This window comes from Electrona antarctica (assembly GCF_951216825.1).
Source record: "Electrona antarctica genome assembly, chromosome: 23".
In the NCBI taxonomy this organism is placed as follows: Eukaryota; Metazoa; Chordata; class Actinopteri; order Myctophiformes; family Myctophidae; genus Electrona; species Electrona antarctica.
In genome coordinates, this window is record NC_136804.1 from 1,319,449 (window position 1) to 1,337,729 (window position 18,281).

Here is an 18,281-nt window from a genome sequence, read left to right on the forward strand (position 1 = left end):
GGATTCTGTCTCTACATCTTCTCTCTTAAACGGATTTCATGGAGTTTAGCTGAGGTGCCGTGGAGACATAGAGCCAGGGATGAAAAGAGAAAGGCGAAGAGGACAAAGCGACAGCTGCCCTTTGACCATCAGTAGAACGATCCACTGAATGTTGAACGAAGCCTCCCTCTGAACTCAAAGATTATGCCAAGATTTGTGATCCGAAAGTGTCGTGGGTGCATTCTCACGTGCATGTGTAATGTATGTATGTGTTTATGTTCCTGGACTCCTGTTTGAGTTTGGACAAGGGATGCCTTGTCAGCGTACGTGTGAGGGCAAAGTCTAGTTTCTAAACTAATTTGATAACTAATGGACACTAGATTAGTGTTCTCTCTCTCTCTCTCTCTCTCTCTCTCTCTCTTTGTCTACATGTTGGTTTTCTTATGTTTGGTGTCAGTCTATCTTCTTTAATACCAACATATCTGTAGTTCTTGTTTCTTTCCCTGTTTTACTGCTTTTCTCAATCTGATTGTATCATACTGTACGTGTATACATGTATGCATACGGGCGTGTGCATATATGAAATACTGGCGTAACTTAACAAAATATTTATCAAATTAGGATAAATATTACACGATAGTAAAATCACAGAGGTGCACTGATAGCCCACTAACTCAAACTAGTTTTCCTATACTTTAAATCAATAATTCTGTGATGGCTTTAGCCAGATAGCTAGCTAAGCTGGAGTTAGCTTGCTCGCTATCAAAACAAGCTATTAAAGCACCATTGTCACCTTGTGTCAGCAGAGTTCATTCCATAAAAGACTACTTTCAGCTTGCTACCAAGCTTATCCGTTATGGCAACACAATACATTTCTCAGTTAATATCTACAATATTGGGGTAAATCTAAATTAACCTTGATCTCAATATATATTTTACGAGTGACCATGTGTTAAATATATATACAGATAATTAGACGAAAAAAGGCTACAACACTTTTTTTTTTAATTCTTTCTAATTATTTGTTCGGCCCACAAATATGTGTTTATTGTCATGATTTGTCAACTCGGCTGTTGGCTCTGTCCGAGGCTTTTAAGGTCTGTAAATAATTCCTTTCTGAAACGTCTATGGGGAAAATGAATGGGGAATATTTCCTGGTGCCCTCGTCGTTCTGAAAGGGGGCGGGACTGCGACGCTCTATAGGTGACATGTCCCTGATTGCCAATACATTGTCTCCACCCTTTCTCTCATTGCACGCTCTGTGTCCTGAATAGGTGTTTCCTAAAGATATGTTTTTGGGCGGGAACCCCTTTGGTGTTAGCATTATGCTATGCTTTAGCTATTGAAAAATAGCAGATCTACAAGCTCATAGCGCGCCACCGAGTGGCGCGCTTATGAGCTTATAGGTCTGCTATTTTTGAAAAATCGAAGAACGACTGACATAGAAACATAGCTTTTTCAGAAAACTGTCAGGATGTAGACGACATTTTTAGAATCTGATCTCAGGTCAAAATGGGTTAAGATTTCATGTAAAGCACGTTGAATTGCCTTGTTGTTGAAATGCGCTATGCAAATTGCCTTGCCTTCTTCCATCTCCTCCTTACCCCCCCCACCCCACCCCCTTCGTCTTCTCTGCCCACCTCTCTCCCACTGTCCTCCATTAATCTCCTTTTCCCTCTCCTCACTTCCTTCCTCCACAGTTCTCCTTTCCTAAAATGTGTGTGAGAAATGTAACGCTGGCTCTCCTCCTCTCCCCCAGGGAAGGTTGTTACTATGGCTATAATGTTACGCTGGCTCTCCTCCTCTCCCCCAGGGAAGGTTGTTACTATGGCTATAATGTTACGCTGGCTCTCCTCCTCTCCCCCAGGGAAGGTTGTTACTATGGCTATAATGTAACGCTGGCTCCCCCCCAGGGAAGGTTGTTACTATGGCTATAATGTAACGCTGGCTCTCCTCTCCCCCAGGGAAGGTTGTTACTATGGCTATAATGTAACGCTGGCTCTCCCCCAGGGAAGGTTGTTACTATGGCTATAATGTAACGCTGGCTCTCCCCCAGGGAAGGTTGTTACTATGGCTATAATGTAACGCTGGCTCTCCTCCTCTCCCCCAGGGAAGGTTGTTAATGTAACGCTGGCTCTCCTCCTCTCCCCCAGGGAAGGTTGTTAATGTAACGCTGGCTCTCCTCTTCTCCCCCAGGGAAGGTTGTTTATTTAACGCTGGCTCTCCTCTCCCCCAGGGAAGGTTGTTATGTTAATGTAACGCTGGCTCTCCTCCTCTCCCCCAGGGAAGGTTGTTATGTTAATGTAACGCTGGCTCTCCTCCTCTCCCCCAGGGAAGGTTGTTATGTTAATGTAACGCTGGCTCTCCTCCTCTCCCCCAGGGAAGGTTGTTATGTTAATGTAACGCTGGCTCTCCTCCTCTCCCCCAGGGAAGGTTGTTACTCCAGAAAAGATCCAGGAAGCAAAGGAAGTGTACAGAGAACACTTTCAGGTTGACCTCTTCAACGAGAAAGGCTGGAACTACATCTTGGAGGTCAGAATCACCACACGCACACGCACACACACACACGCACGCACACGCACACAGAGAGCAAGCCTTCAATTAGATTGCCTTCATGTTGAATTTAGTGGCTAGATTAAGTTTGCGATCTCCCTAAGTGGCTTTTGATCATAAAACCAAAGTCCTTCACATCTGACCACATTCACCAAATGGTCAAAGACGACAACAGAAAGTCAGGGGACCCATGTTCCCAGTCATAGGCTAGTGGTAACGGGGATCTTATAACATTGCCTGTTTGTCACCCACCATAGGCCATGGTATACTGTAGGTATAAGAGGGAGGGGCTACACAATATGGACAACATTTCATAGAGTAGACAAACGTCAAAAAAAAATCAAAGGTTTACTTTCTTTTCCGACTGGACGAACGTGCTCACTGATGGTTCAATAAACACATTACAGTAGTACTGCTGTCTGCTTCCGACATGAGAAAACAAAACAATGTTGCAAAGCTGCTTGCTTCATTCAGGTATTTTGTGTGTGAAAATACCTGAATACCAAGTAGGGTGCCGCAGGCCAGACGGCAAGTCCATTAACCCATTCAGGCCTGACGTCGAAAAAATCATTTTCGAAAAGATTTGAGGCACATTTTAACGATTTAAAAAAAATAGCAGACCTACAAGCTCATAGCGCGCCACTCGGTGGCGCGCTATGAGCTTGTAGATCTGCTATTTTTCAATAGCTAAATTATAACACAATGTTTAAAACACCAAAAGGGGTTCCCACCCAAAATTGGTTAATGGTTAATGTGGTTAAACGCTAACGTGACATGGATGCGTTTCAATGGATTAACCCATTTAGGCCTGACGTCGAAATTTAAAAATATATAAAATACCTATGTGTCTGTGTCTGTGGTGCTCAATATTTCATGTCAAGGACCCCCAGAATGATCTGTATTTGGCTGCGGACCCCCCATCTGAAAATATGTAGTTCCAGGGACCTCCCAGAAGCAAACATTTGAGTTAAAAATGTTCGCTCTGAAAGAATATATAATCATTCTTGCACCACATTTTTAACGATTTTTCAAAAATAGCAGACCTACAAGCTCGTAGCGCAGCACTCGGTGCCACGCTATGAGCTTGTAGATCTGCTATTTTTCCAACAGCTAAAGTATAACATAATGCTTAAAACACCAAAAGGGGTTCCCGCCCAAAAAGGGTTAACCCCTTTTGGTGTTAGCATTATGTTATGCTTTAGCTATTGAAAAATAGCAGATCTACAAGCTCATAGCGTGCCACCGAGTGGCGCGCTACGAGCTTGTAGGTCTGCTATTTTTTTTAAATCGAAGAACGACTGACACAGAAACATAGCTTTTTCAGAAAAGTGTCAGGATGTAGAAGACATTTTTAGAATCTGATCTCAGGTCAAAATGGGTTAAAGCAATCGCGGCCATGCTCGTCTAATGCACACGCCCACCCGTACCAGAGCAGAGCAGTAAATGGTCAGTCAAAGGGCTTGAATGAACTGGAATTGTAAACGAACACTTGGAGCGATCAGAGTGAAGAAATCCTCCCTACTATAGGGTGTGCTGACCATATAACTAGTTCCTCTCTGTCCCCAGTTAACCCCTGGGGTAAAAAAAAAAAACTGTAGGTTTCGTTTTTGGCTAGGTGGCCCAGCCTTCATCCAATCAGGATAGAGAGAGGGGCCTTCCGCCAAGATATGATCGTGCTGTTGGCCTGTTGGGTGTCCCCCCCCCCACTGTAGTGCGTGCATGTGCACATCTTGTTAGCGGGGCGGGCCGGGGGTTTTTCCAAATCACCCAAATCACTGAATGCTCCTTATAAGGTCTGGCGGAATACCTGCACCACACTAAAACAGCGTATGACTCACTTCTTCAAGTACTGTACCTTGACCTGCATTATAACTTTGATTTCTTATCTTTAATTATCTACTCGTATATTTTACTACGTACACGTTATAGACAACTTGTTGCAGTCTGGCGGAGTCGGATGTGATATATAAAGGCTTTGAATCTTGTCAGTTTTAATGCTTTATGTGTTTAGTGCAAATAACCCCTAAACTAAAACGTGTTTGTCTTAATGTGTACATTTATTTGTACAGTTGGAGGCCATCGATATTGTCCTTTTCTTTTTGCTGAGGTTTGCGTGATCTGCGCAAAAGGACAGTTAACCCATTTTGGGGCGGGAACCCCTTTTGGTGTTTTAAACATTGTTATAATTTAGCTATTGAAAAATAGCAGATCTACAAGCTCATAGCGTGCCACCGAGTGGCGCGCTACGAGCTTGTAGGTCTGCTATTTTTGAAAAATCGTGAAAATATTTATTTCAGAAAACTGGAGGATTTAGAAGGATTTTTTTAAATTTTGAGGTCGGGCCTAAATGGGTCAAATGATAAGGGACAATATCGGTGGCACCCAACTGTATACTTGTGTATGTGTGTGTGTTTCTCAGAAATACAATGGCCACCTGCCCATCGAGATCAAGGCTGTTCCTGAAGGCAGTGTGATTCCTCGAGGCAACGTTCTGTTCACCGTGGAGAGCACAGACCCAGAGTGTTACTGGCTCACCAACTGGGTGGAGGTAACGCATGTTTTACATAATGTCTACATACGCACTACATACGCACCCTATATAGTAGAGCAGGGTTCCCCAATAGGCATTTGTGGCCCGCGGAGCGCCCTCTTGTGGCCCCTGGAAGAATAAAAAAAAAAGAAAAAGTTTTTCGTTTTGTTTTGGGGGAGTGTCCCAGATATAAATGGCATTAAATGGGGGTCAGTAGCCTATGCATGTCAAACTGGGCACCCGCCCAAGGACCACTGGTGGTCCCCGGACCACTGTTTGAGAATTTTTTTTAATTAATTAATGAAAAAATAAAAAACCCAATTTTTCGCGCGTGCGGACTCGGCCCCCAGCCTGGTTCCCTAGTCAAAATATGGCCCTCGAGGAAATTTAATTGGGGAACCCTGTAGTAGAGTGTCCTTATTCTGGGCATGTCATAATGATGAACATTCACAAAAATAGTCAAATATACGACGACAATCACACCCGTGTGAAGTGAGTGGTGCAACTCCGTGTGCGGGTCCCCGGGAAGTTCCAGACCCACAGGAACGCGCCCAGGGGGGCGGCCCGGTTCCAGCGAGCCGCCCCGCGTCCGAAATGGTTGAGAAGTTACAGTTACCGTGTGGGGGTACGCAGGGGGTCCCTCTATACTGTACTCTGTACTGTCACACCCGAGATCATCATCATATAGTATATACAGTTAATATGTGTGTGTGTGTGTGTGTGTGTGTGTTAGGCTGCGCAACAGTGACACATGGTGGTGAAAACCAACCTAACGCTACAGTTTCGTGCTTGGACAGACAGACCCCGCCAGGGACCCACACACATAGCTGTCTATAGGAGTGGTTGCACCACTCAAAAAATAACTAATCTAGAAGCTTGTAGATGGAGCGTTTTTGCTATATGACGTACTGTATAGTATGAAGTACTGTACTATATATAGGGTTTCAGACGGTGGTTAACCCATTTTGACCTGAGATCAGATTCTAAAAATGTCTTCTACATCCTGACAGTTTACTGAAAAGCTATGTTTCTATGTCAGTCGTTCTTCGATTTTCTCAAAAATAGCAGACCTACAAACTCGTAGCGCGCCACTCGGTGGTGCGCTACGAGCTTGTAGATCTGCTATTTTTCAATAGGTAAAGCATAACATAATGCTAACACCAAAAGGGGTTCCCGCCCAAAATGGCTTAAACGGTGTGTGTAATTAGGTAGATGCATCCTAATTCCTAACTATTGTTTGGACTAGCCTTAGAAAACTTGGATTGGGATAATCCGTTTTTTTTTCACTGGTGATGAACATTATAACCTTGTATGCTGACCTGGGGGTTTTTTTAGGCCGTATTGTCAGGTCCCTTTTCGTTCAGTTTCGTTCCCCCACGTCATGGGCACTATTCATTCAATGCATTTTTGCATAGACAATAGAGCGTCGCAGTCCCGCCTCCTACCCTGGACCAGGAAATGAAACCCAATGCATTTTTCCCATAGACATTTCTTAAAGTATTTATTTAAAGACGGTTACGCCGCGGACAAAGCCAACTCGAGTCGTGACAACTCATGACAACACAAACAATATTTTGGACCAAACAAATAATTACAAAGAAGAAAAACAACAAAAAAAGTGTTGTAACCTGCCGTTTTTTTCTTCTTTCTAATTATTTCTTTGGTCCAAAATATTGTTTGTGTTGTCATGAGTTGTCACGACTCGAGTTGGCTTTGTCCGCGGCGTAACCGTCTTTAAATAAATACTTTTCGAAATGTCTATGAGGAAAAATGCATTGGGTTTCATTTCCTGGGCCCTGGTAGGGGGCGGGACTGCGACGCTCTATATACTGCAGTATTTTGTCACAAGCCAGAAATGTATATAAAAGTGTATATACCGGTAACTAAAAAAAATAAAATCTTGTGCTGCTGTTTCTGCTTGTAAAATGTGTTGGCAACACAAAATCTTCCTCAAATGTCATACATGCATATACTGAACATCTGAAACAAGTATTGGTGCCTTTAGTATAGGCTACTCGTATGTGAATTTAGATCATGAAATGTAGCACATTTGTTAAAGAAAACACTTCGACTTGAGTGATTTGCACCCAGCACAATGAAGCACAATATTTAACCTTTTAGAACCTTATTTTAATGTCTTTTACGCCTGATAGGAGTTTTAGTATTGTTATTTATGTATTGTCTTTCACAGAGCATGTACAGCACACGTGCATCTTTGAATCAAAAGAATTCAAATAGGACCAGTTTAGGAGGCCAAAATGAGCCCCAGCATTCTTGGTTCTTGTAGTGTTTGTTGTTCTGCCTTTCTTTCACATAATTGGATAGGATAGGATGTGAGTATAACGGTTTATTAATCCCCCAGGGGGAAACCGCAGCAGCAGCAAAGAATACGAGTTTTACTTTTATTTTTTATTGCTCAACAACTTCAAACAAACTATACTCACTTGCAGGCAGACACACACACACAAACACCACATACAGTGTACAGTTATTCTCAAACTAGGGACTGGGCCCCGAACGTCCGAAGGTTAGAACATTAATTCGTTATGTTGGCTAATTCAGATCTCAATTAATTTCTTGTCTCACTCGTAAGGCTAGTCATTCTGCACTTTGCTAGCCATCCGGTTTACTAGGGAGGATACTGAAACTCTCTGTATTAGCATTAGGTGGGGCCATAGCTAAAGTAGACATGAGACTAATTAATTAGAGCGACAGAGAGAGAGAGAGAGAGAGGAGTGTGTGTATATGTGTGCGTGTGTCAATTTAACAAAGGTGCAGACGATCAGAAATCAGCAGAGAGTGAGTGATGTTTGCACTACTCTATGCCGAATAGGCCTATCTCACAGCCCGCTTTCCACGCCCACTTCCGGTAAATAGTGGTGTCTTTAACATTAGCATTTACACGTTTTTTTCTATGGAGAATCTAAGTACATTTTCTAATGTAAAAATGTGACAGACCAATATTATTATGAAGCAAACAAGATGGTAAATCAGCTCGAACAAACAAACCTTACCTTGAGAAAACAAAAGTTGTAGACTTCTTAAATTACCTCTGTTAACAGCGTCTATGGAGTGACGTCACGCTATCACCACTAACCCCAAAAGGGGGCGTATTAAGGGGGCGGGGAAATTCTGTGAGATAGGCTTATTGAAGTGGACTCGGACCCAGACTTTTTTTTTCTCCCTGGAAATAAACGTCTGGGTTTCCGAGGCTACTAGGGAGGATACTGAAACACTCTGTATTAGCATTAGGTGGGGCCATAGCTAAAGGGGTAGAGAGCAGTGTTCATTTTGACAGCAAAATTCTGTCAAAATGCTTTAGTCTTAGTGGACTAAATAATTCATATCAAAACCTTAGTCTTTTAGTCTTAGTCATGCCAGTCTTCATTTGGCAGCAAATTCTGATTTCGCCTCAGTCTTCTGAATAACACACCGTAGTCCTACAGTATCTATTTAGTCATCTGAAATTGTTTTGTCTTAGTCTAGTCTTGGTCGACTAAATCAAAGTGTTTACTGTTTTAGTCTTAGTCAACAAAATTTGCGTGTGTGTGGTAAGTATAGAGGGGATGCGTGTGACATCATCATCAAACCCGGAAGTTATGCAGGAATGCCTACTGAGTGGCAAAAAACTACTTTCTGGCCTTGACAGCCCATACATCCAAACAGAAAAGTCCTATCTGATTGCATTAAACAATGATAAACTCACTTTGCATGTTGCTTTGCCACTCGATTTGCCACTCGATGTGCCATTCACTTTAAGCACTTTAAAGTGAAGCACTTTTACCCTCTATAGCAGGGGTGCCCATTACGTCGATCGCGGTCGACCAGTCGATCGCAAGCGCTGCGCAGGTAGACCGCTTGGCCTTGCCATGAAAAAAGAAAAAAATATCGCCGTTAATCTATTCTCAAAATTGGGTATGGGAGCTGGGTCTCTGTAACTGCGAGTGTAGCCTTAGCCTGCTTCAAATGTAACCAAAGGACCCTTTCTAAAAAAATAAATGGACTAGACTCCTCCGCGGGGACCCCCATTATCCGCGGACCCCCACACAGACTACCGCGGAGGCGCGGACCCCCGCGGAGGTCGGCACGGACCCCCGCGGAGGTCGACGCGGACCCCCACGGAGGTCGGCGCGGAGGTCCGCGATAGTCTGCGTGGGGGTCCGCGATAGTCTGCGTGGGGGTCCGCGCCTCCACGGTAGTCTGTGTGGTCTGTGCGGTAGCATCATGATGCCATCATCCATGCATCACAACCAAAACAAACTAGGACTAGCTTTGACGGTTTAGTTGCCACATTTCGTGACTGAGAGAGAAACAAGCAACCAGGTCTATGAAAATGTTAACAGGCCAGATCAAGTCAGAAAATCCGAAAAAGTCAGAAATTAAGTCTCTTCTTTGCAATGCGGGGAAACTGAAAAGATAAATAAATAGAATTGATTTTGAAACCTAGATTTTGAAAGTCCTAATGCCTTAATGTTATTTATTTATTCGCCATATAGGTACATATTTTGAGTATTTTAAGCAAAGGGATAATTATCTTTTGGTTGGTAGATCACCTTGAGCTGGCAATTTTAAAAGTAGACCAAGTCAAAAAAGTGTGGGCACCCCTGCTCTATAGGCTCTTGACCGGTTGAGCACTGACTGGTAAATATCACTGCGGAAAGCCCACAGACAAAGACTGCCCACGTAACAGCCAAAGTTTAATGGCATGCCCCACACCGAAATAAATAACTTGAAGGTTTCGTTCGTAAATACCAACAAATCTTCGACAGTCACCCACACAGACACACGATAACAGTAAGTACAACTAATACTCACACTGACACGCATACATATATGTTCGTAAGCACACTCGCACATGCAAAAACAGTGTTTTTGCAAAAGACGAGCGCAAATTAGTTATTTAAGGTTGGACAAAATCAAATACTTGTTCACTGAAAAGCAATTGTTTCCGGGAATAGTCGGAGCCAGCCAGGCTGTGTCTGACAGTTAGACTGAGTGTAAATTTGCGTACCGATGTAATGGTTCTTCATATGAAGCCAGATATCGTCACGATATCTCCTGTGTTGGAAGGTATAGTTCTCCCTCAAACCATAAATGACTGCTTAGTGCTTACTAGCTTAGTGACTCACATTTGTTCTTAAGAGTTTGACCATGTGACCAGTCAGTAATACATTTTCATTTTAAAGATATAAGTATTGTTTCAGGCCTTGTTTTTGCCTTGAGAGTGACATTTACAACACAGGTCTCCATGCCGGAATTGAACTCGTATAAAATAATGCTTCTCAGCTGTGCATCATCAGACTTAAGTTCGGAGAGAAGGGCTCTGGTCAAACTCACTTCTGTCAGTCGTGACTCAGCAGTATTTAACACACTTAACATGACACACATCATTACTCTTCTCTTCTCTCTCTCTCTGTGTGTGTGTGTGTGTGTGTGTGTGTGTGTGTGTGTGTGTGTGTGTGTGTGTGTGTGTGTGTGTGTGTGTGTGTGTGTGTGTGTGTGTGTGTGTGTGTGTGTGTGTGTGTGTGTGTGTGTGTGTGTGTGTGTGTGTGTGTGTGTGTGTGTGTGTGTGTGTGTGTGTGTGTGTGTGTGTGTGTGTGTGTGTGTGTGTGTGTGTGTCTCTCTCTTTCTCTCTGGACTTAATTTTCAGAAACATGATTCTCTTAATCTGAGATTCGATTTGTAAAGCGGCATCATAGAATCTAATAAATGTCATCTGTCTCTCTCTCCCCTTGGCTTATACCTATAATCGGTGCACAATGCAGATTTGACAGTATTTATTACAACGCCAAATCGGAAATGGTTGGGACGGTATGGAGAGTGATAATAAAAACAGAAAGCTAGTCTAGATTTTCTTTTTCATAACAAGACAATGTCATGTTGAGGGCACAGCAATCCAGGGGGATCTGTAACTCATAGGTCACACTCTGTTACTTGAACACGGGCAATGTGAGTGTGCATGACGCGCGCGCGCGCGCACACACACACACACACACACACACACACACACACACACACACACACACACACACACACACACACACACACACACACACACACACACACACACACACACACACTGTACTGTACACATTCTACTCGCAACACAACATACACAGTCATTCTTCATGGTCCTTTCATGTACTTTGAGTGCATTGTAAAATAATGCATGCACGTCTCAAATTACACAAAGTACACATGCACACTTGCGTACACACACACCATCCACAGTAAATGCCAACCAGATGAGACAAAACTCACACACACACATGCACACACACACACAGGCACACACAGACACACACACACACAGGCACACATTATTCTATCATTGCAGACAGAATCTTCACATCCAGTCAAAACCGTGCACAGGCAGAACAGGCACCCTGCTGTCCCTCAGATGTGATTTAACACACACTCGCACACAGAATTCTTCATGAGGGATATAAATATATACACAGCGCGCACACACACACACAGCTGACATAAAAATAGACCTAACTCAGCTCACTGTCCTTGGATAGTGGCTCTACTACCGTCACCTGGTCACTCTCTCTCTCTCTCTCTCTCTCTCTCTCTCTCTCTCTCTCTCTCTCTCTCTCTCTCTCTCTCTCTCTCTCTCTCTGACTCTCATCCTCCCTCCCTCGGTCTTTCTCCTCATCTGGTCTGTTTTATTAGTTCTTGCTTCCTGTCTTGTTAGTTTGTCTTCCTCCCTCTGCTCTTCCTGCTGTCTGTCTGTCTGTCTGTCTGTGTCTCTGTCTCTCTCTCTCTCTCTCTCTCTCTCTCTCTCTCTCTCTCTCTCTCTCTCTCTCTCTCTCTCTCTCTCTCTCTTCCCCCCCCCCCCCCACACACACTCCCTCCTCTCCTTTATGTCCTTCTCTGTCATTGCTTATGGCACTCCATTTTGTTCTGGGACATTGACCAATGTGGGACTGTGTGTGCATGTGTGGGTGTGCCCCTCCCCTGCCGCTGACATTCTTGGTTTGTCGCATTGTGATGATGCCACAAAACATTCTGTGTGTGTGTGTGTGTGTGTGTGTGTGTGCTTGTGCGTGCGCGCAGATGTTAAAATCAATGCAGTGGCAAGGCAGAGCCAGCATGACCTTGCATGCATGAGAGAGAGTGTGTGTGTGTGTGTTTCTGTCTGCAATGTCTTTCCCAGCCAGTGAATGTGTGCCTCTCTGTGTGTGTGTGTGTGTGTGTGTGTGCGTGCGTGTATTTCTCTGGCAGTCACATGATAGTGATGAGCGCATCAGGAAACATGTGACCTGCTCTCTGTGTGTGTGTGTGTGTGTGTGTGTGTGTGTGTGTGTGTGTGTGTGTGTGTGTGTGTGTGTGTGTGTGTGTGTGTGTGTGTGTGTGTGTGTGTGTGTGTGTGTGTGTGTGTGTGTGTGTGTGTGTGTGTGTGTGTGTGTGTGTGTGTGTGTGTGTGTGTGTGTGTGTGTGTGTGTGTGTGTGTGATACTCTGAGTCTGTATACGTCACAGTAGGGCATTAAGCAACTAGTCGACTAGTTTACTAGTCGACTAGTAAATCCACTAGTCGACCTTGTTGGTACTAGTTGATATTTTTTTCCTGATTTTGTAGACCTCAAGATCAGGTAGATTATAGTTATAGTCACCATGTACACAGTTTTTCAATGTACAAATATTTATTAAAAAATATTTTATTTTTTACATAATAGGTAGTTAAACAACTAGTCGACTAGTAAACTAGGCAACTAGTAAAAATGACTAGAAGTGAATGCCCTACGTCACAGTCGTTACATGTATAAAGAGTGGACAGAACAAAATGTACTGTACATGCCTACATACATGGACAAAACGCATACAAAAATCATCACAGCCTTAGGATAGCATAAAATGCAGTAATACAGCACATCATTGAAAATTATATGTCCAATAGCAGTTCACTCTGTGATTCTCAACCTGTGGACTGGAGAAAAAAAAAAAAAAAAGATTTTTATCCGTTTTCTGCGTATATTTCGGCCTATTCGCGGCCGCCTCCCTCGCCACAGGAGCTCACAATAATGTAGGCTCAGGGATTTAATCCATTCTGGACCCCTTTTGGTGTTTTAACTAAGCATTATGTTATACTTTTAGCTATTGGAAAAATAGCAGATCTACAAGCTCGTAGCGCGCCACTCGGTGGCGCGCTACGAGCTTGTAGGTCTGCTATTTTTTGAAAAATCGTAAAAATGCAGCACAAATCTTTGAATACATATTCTTTCGGAGCGAATGTTTTTTTTTCTTTTTTCTTCTCGACGTCGGGCCTAAATGAGCTAGATTGCTCTTGCATGAACTGAAGCCTGTCACTGAATGACGATGCAAGACGTGCGCGTCAGTGTGTTGTTGTTGGCGGTGGCGTTTTGGCCGTGTGTGATTTATTAATAAATGGAGTGACCTGTGTGGCGCTGAAGTCCTCCAAAGAGAGGACTTCAGCTGTCATCTATCCTCCCACATTAATGCCCTTCCCTACGCCTCGGAATGGAGTTGTTGCGAACGCAGTGAGCATTTACTATGAGACCCAGCAGATCATGTCTGTGTGTCTGTGTGTGTGTCACACTGTAACACCACCCGCCCACCACCAGAGGGTGCAGCTGTATCACACACAAAAACACACACATGCACGCACACACACACACACACACACACACACACAACTTAACTTGAAAAAAAAATTAACTTAAAAAAAACTTAAAGAAAAAACGTTAAAAAAAACAAAAAGTAAAAAAGAAAACTTTAAAAAAAACTTAACTTAAAAAAATCATTGTTATTGCAATTTACGAGCTGCGTTCGCTTCCCGCGTCTTACTTGTTCCGATACCGATACTGGTTATCTGGTTACTCGGGGCCGATACCACCCTCAAGTACTCTCACTCGGTACTCAGGAACCGGCCCTCGATACTTTGACCCGAGTACCAAAACAACCAATTGACATTAGGCCCGAACGAATGTAACGGGAGCAAGTCTGACCCCAACACTGCAGCAAATCACCATAAAACAGCCAATAAATGACAACTTGACGAGTGTAGATCAGAGACCCATCTGCATCTATGAGGAAAAAGGGGGTGAAATAAGTCGTTACGCTACAAAACTAAAGTACTCGTATCGGTATCGGCGAGTACTAAAAAATGTGTACTCGTACTCGGTCTGAAAAAAATGGTATCTACCTCGGAACGCTACAACAGTAATGTGGCCAAGACAAGTGTACACGTACAGTTCCAAGTTGGTCGTGTCTCGAGGCACAAGAGCAGCAACAAGTGCAGTGGACAAAGACACTTTTACTTTACCAAAGAAGCATCCTCCCCCGAGTCCTAACGAAGCCAACCGTCTGTCGTAGTTTCCTCCCTTTCCTCCGTGCATATTTCATTCATTCATCACAATTTCCGTCGCTAAAAAGAGTCGACTTGTTTCGCTGTCTGTTGTGGTTTTGGTGGGCGACACGTTCCCTTAAGCCCATTTTGGGCAGGAACCCCTTTTTGTGTTAGCATTATGTTATGCTTTAGCTATTGGAAAAATAGCAGATCTACAAGCTCATAGCGCGCCACCGAGTGGCGCGCTACGAGCTTGTAGGTCTGCTATTTTTGAAAAATCGAAGAACGACTGACATAGAAACATAGCTTTTTCAGAAAACCGTCAGGATGTAGAAGACCATTTTTAGAATCTGATCTCAGGTCAAAATGGGTTAATGCATATGTAATATAATTGTATGTAATGTAAAGGATGAGGCACTGCAACTAAACGGTCATCTTTCCTTTGGAAATAAATGGTAGGCTATATTAGGTATGTGTATATTATGTCAAATTAATCAAATCATGAATCAAATAAATCATGTGGTTAAAGGCAAGATAAGCCCTGAGAGAGTATGGGATCTGCTACCATTTCCCCAGTTCCATTGGATCTGCGGAAAGGCTGTTTCACGGCGTTTCATACAGCATTTCCTGAGTAGATTGAATTGTACCATTATGGTATGTTGACTGTCGTTACATGTCACCCAGACTTAGTGTCTGGTCTATAGCTGTTCCCATTGAAATACATGCACACATACTTGGCATGCACAACTTGACCATGCCCCTACACACACACACACACACGCACACATGCCATAATAATATTGACTTGACCTTTTCCAAGTTGATTTGGCACGAACAAAGCCATACAGGCCTCCTGTGCCCTTGCCAGAGGCCTCACGCTACTGTTTCTGGGCCGTATTTACTTTGTCCAGGAGTTGCTTGTAAATCCCCCATTGACCATTCTAAGTATGAATGGTGCGATACAAAAAAGAAAATGCTTATTGTGTTATTGTTCTGCTAGCTTTTATCTAATCATTTCTATTTCAACCTCTCCTCCTCCTCCTCCTCCTTCATCTTCCTGGCTCCGTCGTCGTCCAGACCATCCTGGTGCAGATCTGGTACCCCATCACCGTAGCAACCAACTCCAGAGAGCAGAAGAGGATTCTGGCCAAGTACCTCCTGGAGACGTCCGGGAAGTTAGAGGGCCTGGAGTATAAACTGCATGACTTCGGCTACAGAGGAGTGTCTTCACAAGAGGTGTGTTCACAAAGAATATATATATATATATATATTCAAAGATTTGTGCCGCATTTTCACGATTTTTCAAAAATAGCAGACCTACAAGCTCATAGCGCGCCACTCTGTAGGTCTGCTCATAGCGTGCCACCGAGTGGCGCGCTACGAGCTTGTAGGTCTGCTATTTTTGAAAAATCTTGAAAATGTGCCTCAAATCTTTGAATATATATTACAGAGTGAACATTTTAACTCAAATCTTTGGTTCTGGGGGGACCCTGGAACGACATATTTTCAGATGGGGGCGGAGGCATATTACATATCATTTTTGGGGTCCTTGACATGAAATATTGAGCACCACAGAAACATGAGGTTTTTCAGAAAACTGTCAGGATTTTGAAGACATGTTTTATACATTTCGACATCAGGTCTAAATGGGTTAATCTAAACATGGGTGTTTTGGGATACGCGGTAATAACACAACACCACGATGTCTGTTTCCACAGCCCTAACAAGTTGGAGAACATTATACAAGGCATCCGATCTTCACATGCCAGTTGTTGGATGAAGTCAAGATGGATAAATAAAGTCAAGATAAAATGATTTCGCTATAGTTGATTGCTGAAGTGTTGCTGTTCAAATTGTCGAATGGCAAAGCATTCAGTTAACCCATTTTTAACTATTTTAACCCATTTTGACCTGAGATCAGATTCAAAAAAATGTCTTCTACAACCTGACAGTTTTCTGAAAAAGCTATATTTCTATGTCAGTCGTTCTTCGATTTTTCAATAGCTAAAGCATAACATAATGCCAACACCGCCCAAAATGGGTTAATCACTTATTTGGGGGGGGGGGGGGGGGGGGGGGGGGGGGGGGGGTTGTCTCCAGTGTTGGGGAACGTCAATCTCATGAATGGAAGAGATGAAAAGTTGAATAGTTTGAATAAACCATTCTCTAGTCTAGGGGAACGTAAAAAATCTATGAACATGCGGTTGCAGTGACGGGAGGTTATTCAAGAGTCCACGTCAAACAATTAGTTATATCTGGCGTCAAATAGGCTGCTTTGTGCGGAAAGTCAAAGCCACTGGAGGAAATTGATACGTCGCATTAACCCTTTTCGGCGGGAACCCCTTTTGGTGTTAGCATTATGCTATGCTTTAGCTATTGAAAAATCGCAGATCTACAAGCTCATAGCGCGCCACCGAGTGGCGCGCTACGAGCTTGTAGGTCTGCTATTTTTGAAAAATCGAAGAACGACTGACATAGAAACATAGCTTTTTCAGAAAACTGTCAGGATGTAGAAGAACATCTGATCTCAGGTCAAAATGGGTTAATCTATAAATCCAGACCGGCTAATGGAAGCATGTTTCTGTCCGTCTCTCTCTTCTCTTCTCTTGTCCAGACTGCTGGTATAGGAGCCTCTGCCCACCTGGTCAACTTTAAGGGCACAGACACGGTAGCTGGTATTGGCGTCATTAAGAAATACTACGGCACTAAAGACCCTGTGCCGGGGTTTTCTGTCCCTGCTGCAGAGCACAGGTACACACACACACACACACACACACACACACACACACGTGTACTATACATGCAAGCTGCGCATGTACGTACACACACACACACACACACACACACACACACACACACACACACACACACACACACACACACACACACACACATGTATTATACATGCAAGCTGCGCATGTACGTACACACACACACACACACACGTGTACTTTACATGCAAGCTGCGCATGTACGTACACACACACACACGTGTACTATACATGCAAGCTGCGCATGTACGTACACACACACACACGTGTACTATACATGCAAGCTGCGCATGTACGTACACACACGTGTACTATACATGCAAGCTGCGCATGTACGTACACACACGTGTACTATACATGCAAGCTGCGCATGTACGTACACACACACACACACACACACACGTGTACTATACATGCAAGCTGCGCGTGTACGTACACACACACACACACACGTGTACTATACATGCAAGCTGCGCATGTATGTACACACACACACACACACACACACACACACACACACACACTGCACACGATAGATGGATTGAATACCTAGCCTAGTAGTCTACACTGGAAAAATCCAGAGTGTTGATTTAACAAATTAACTGCTCCTGACGTAGGTTTCCGCCGGTTGGAATCCAACCGGCAACTGCTTCTGGCATAAAGTTCCGTCTGATAAGCTTTATTATTGATATCTTCTATATTTTTTTTCTCTTTTTTGTTTTGCTTTGCCTTTCCTTCTTTAGCGATCCTAGACCGGATTGCGCATTTTATACAGGCTGACTAAAAAGCGAGCAAAACCTCGGCGACCAGCCTGGGCCGTGGCTCAGCGGCATAGCTATGTTAGCATTATGCTATGTTAGCATTATGCTATGTTAGCATTATGCTATGTTAGCATTATGCTATGATAGCATAGCATTATGCTATGTTAGCATTATGCTATGCTTTAGCTATTGAAAAATAGCAGATCTACAAGCTCATAGCGTGCCACCGAGTGGCGCGCTACGAGCTTGTAGGTCTGCTATTTTTTGAAAAATCGAAGAACGACTGACATAGAAACATAGCTTTTTTCAGAAAACTACTATAATCCAGTCTGGCAGTGTGCCGCGGGTTCGACTCCCGATCACCGACGGCCTT

The 18,281-nt window shown here is 43.5% G+C and overlaps 1 protein-coding gene across 3 annotated transcripts in view; it reads left to right on the plus strand.

The window, feature by feature from the left end:
• The window catches only part of nampt1 (nicotinamide phosphoribosyltransferase 1), a 52,340-nt gene that overhangs the window by 19,384 nt on the left and 14,675 nt on the right, over positions 1-18,281 (plus strand). For all 3 annotated transcript variants that reach the window (XR_013789012.1, XR_013789013.1, XM_079494674.1), the window contains exons 3-6: positions 2,408-2,511; positions 4,952-5,080; positions 15,454-15,612; positions 16,991-17,127. Coding sequence is in view for 1 of the 3 variants with exons in the window: in XM_079494674.1 (XP_079350800.1) it covers positions 2,408-2,511; positions 4,952-5,080; positions 15,454-15,612; positions 16,991-17,127 (529 nt within the window). In the remaining 2 variants the exon portion in view is untranslated. The remainder of the gene's footprint in view (positions 1-2,407; positions 2,512-4,951; positions 5,081-15,453; positions 15,613-16,990; positions 17,128-18,281) is intronic.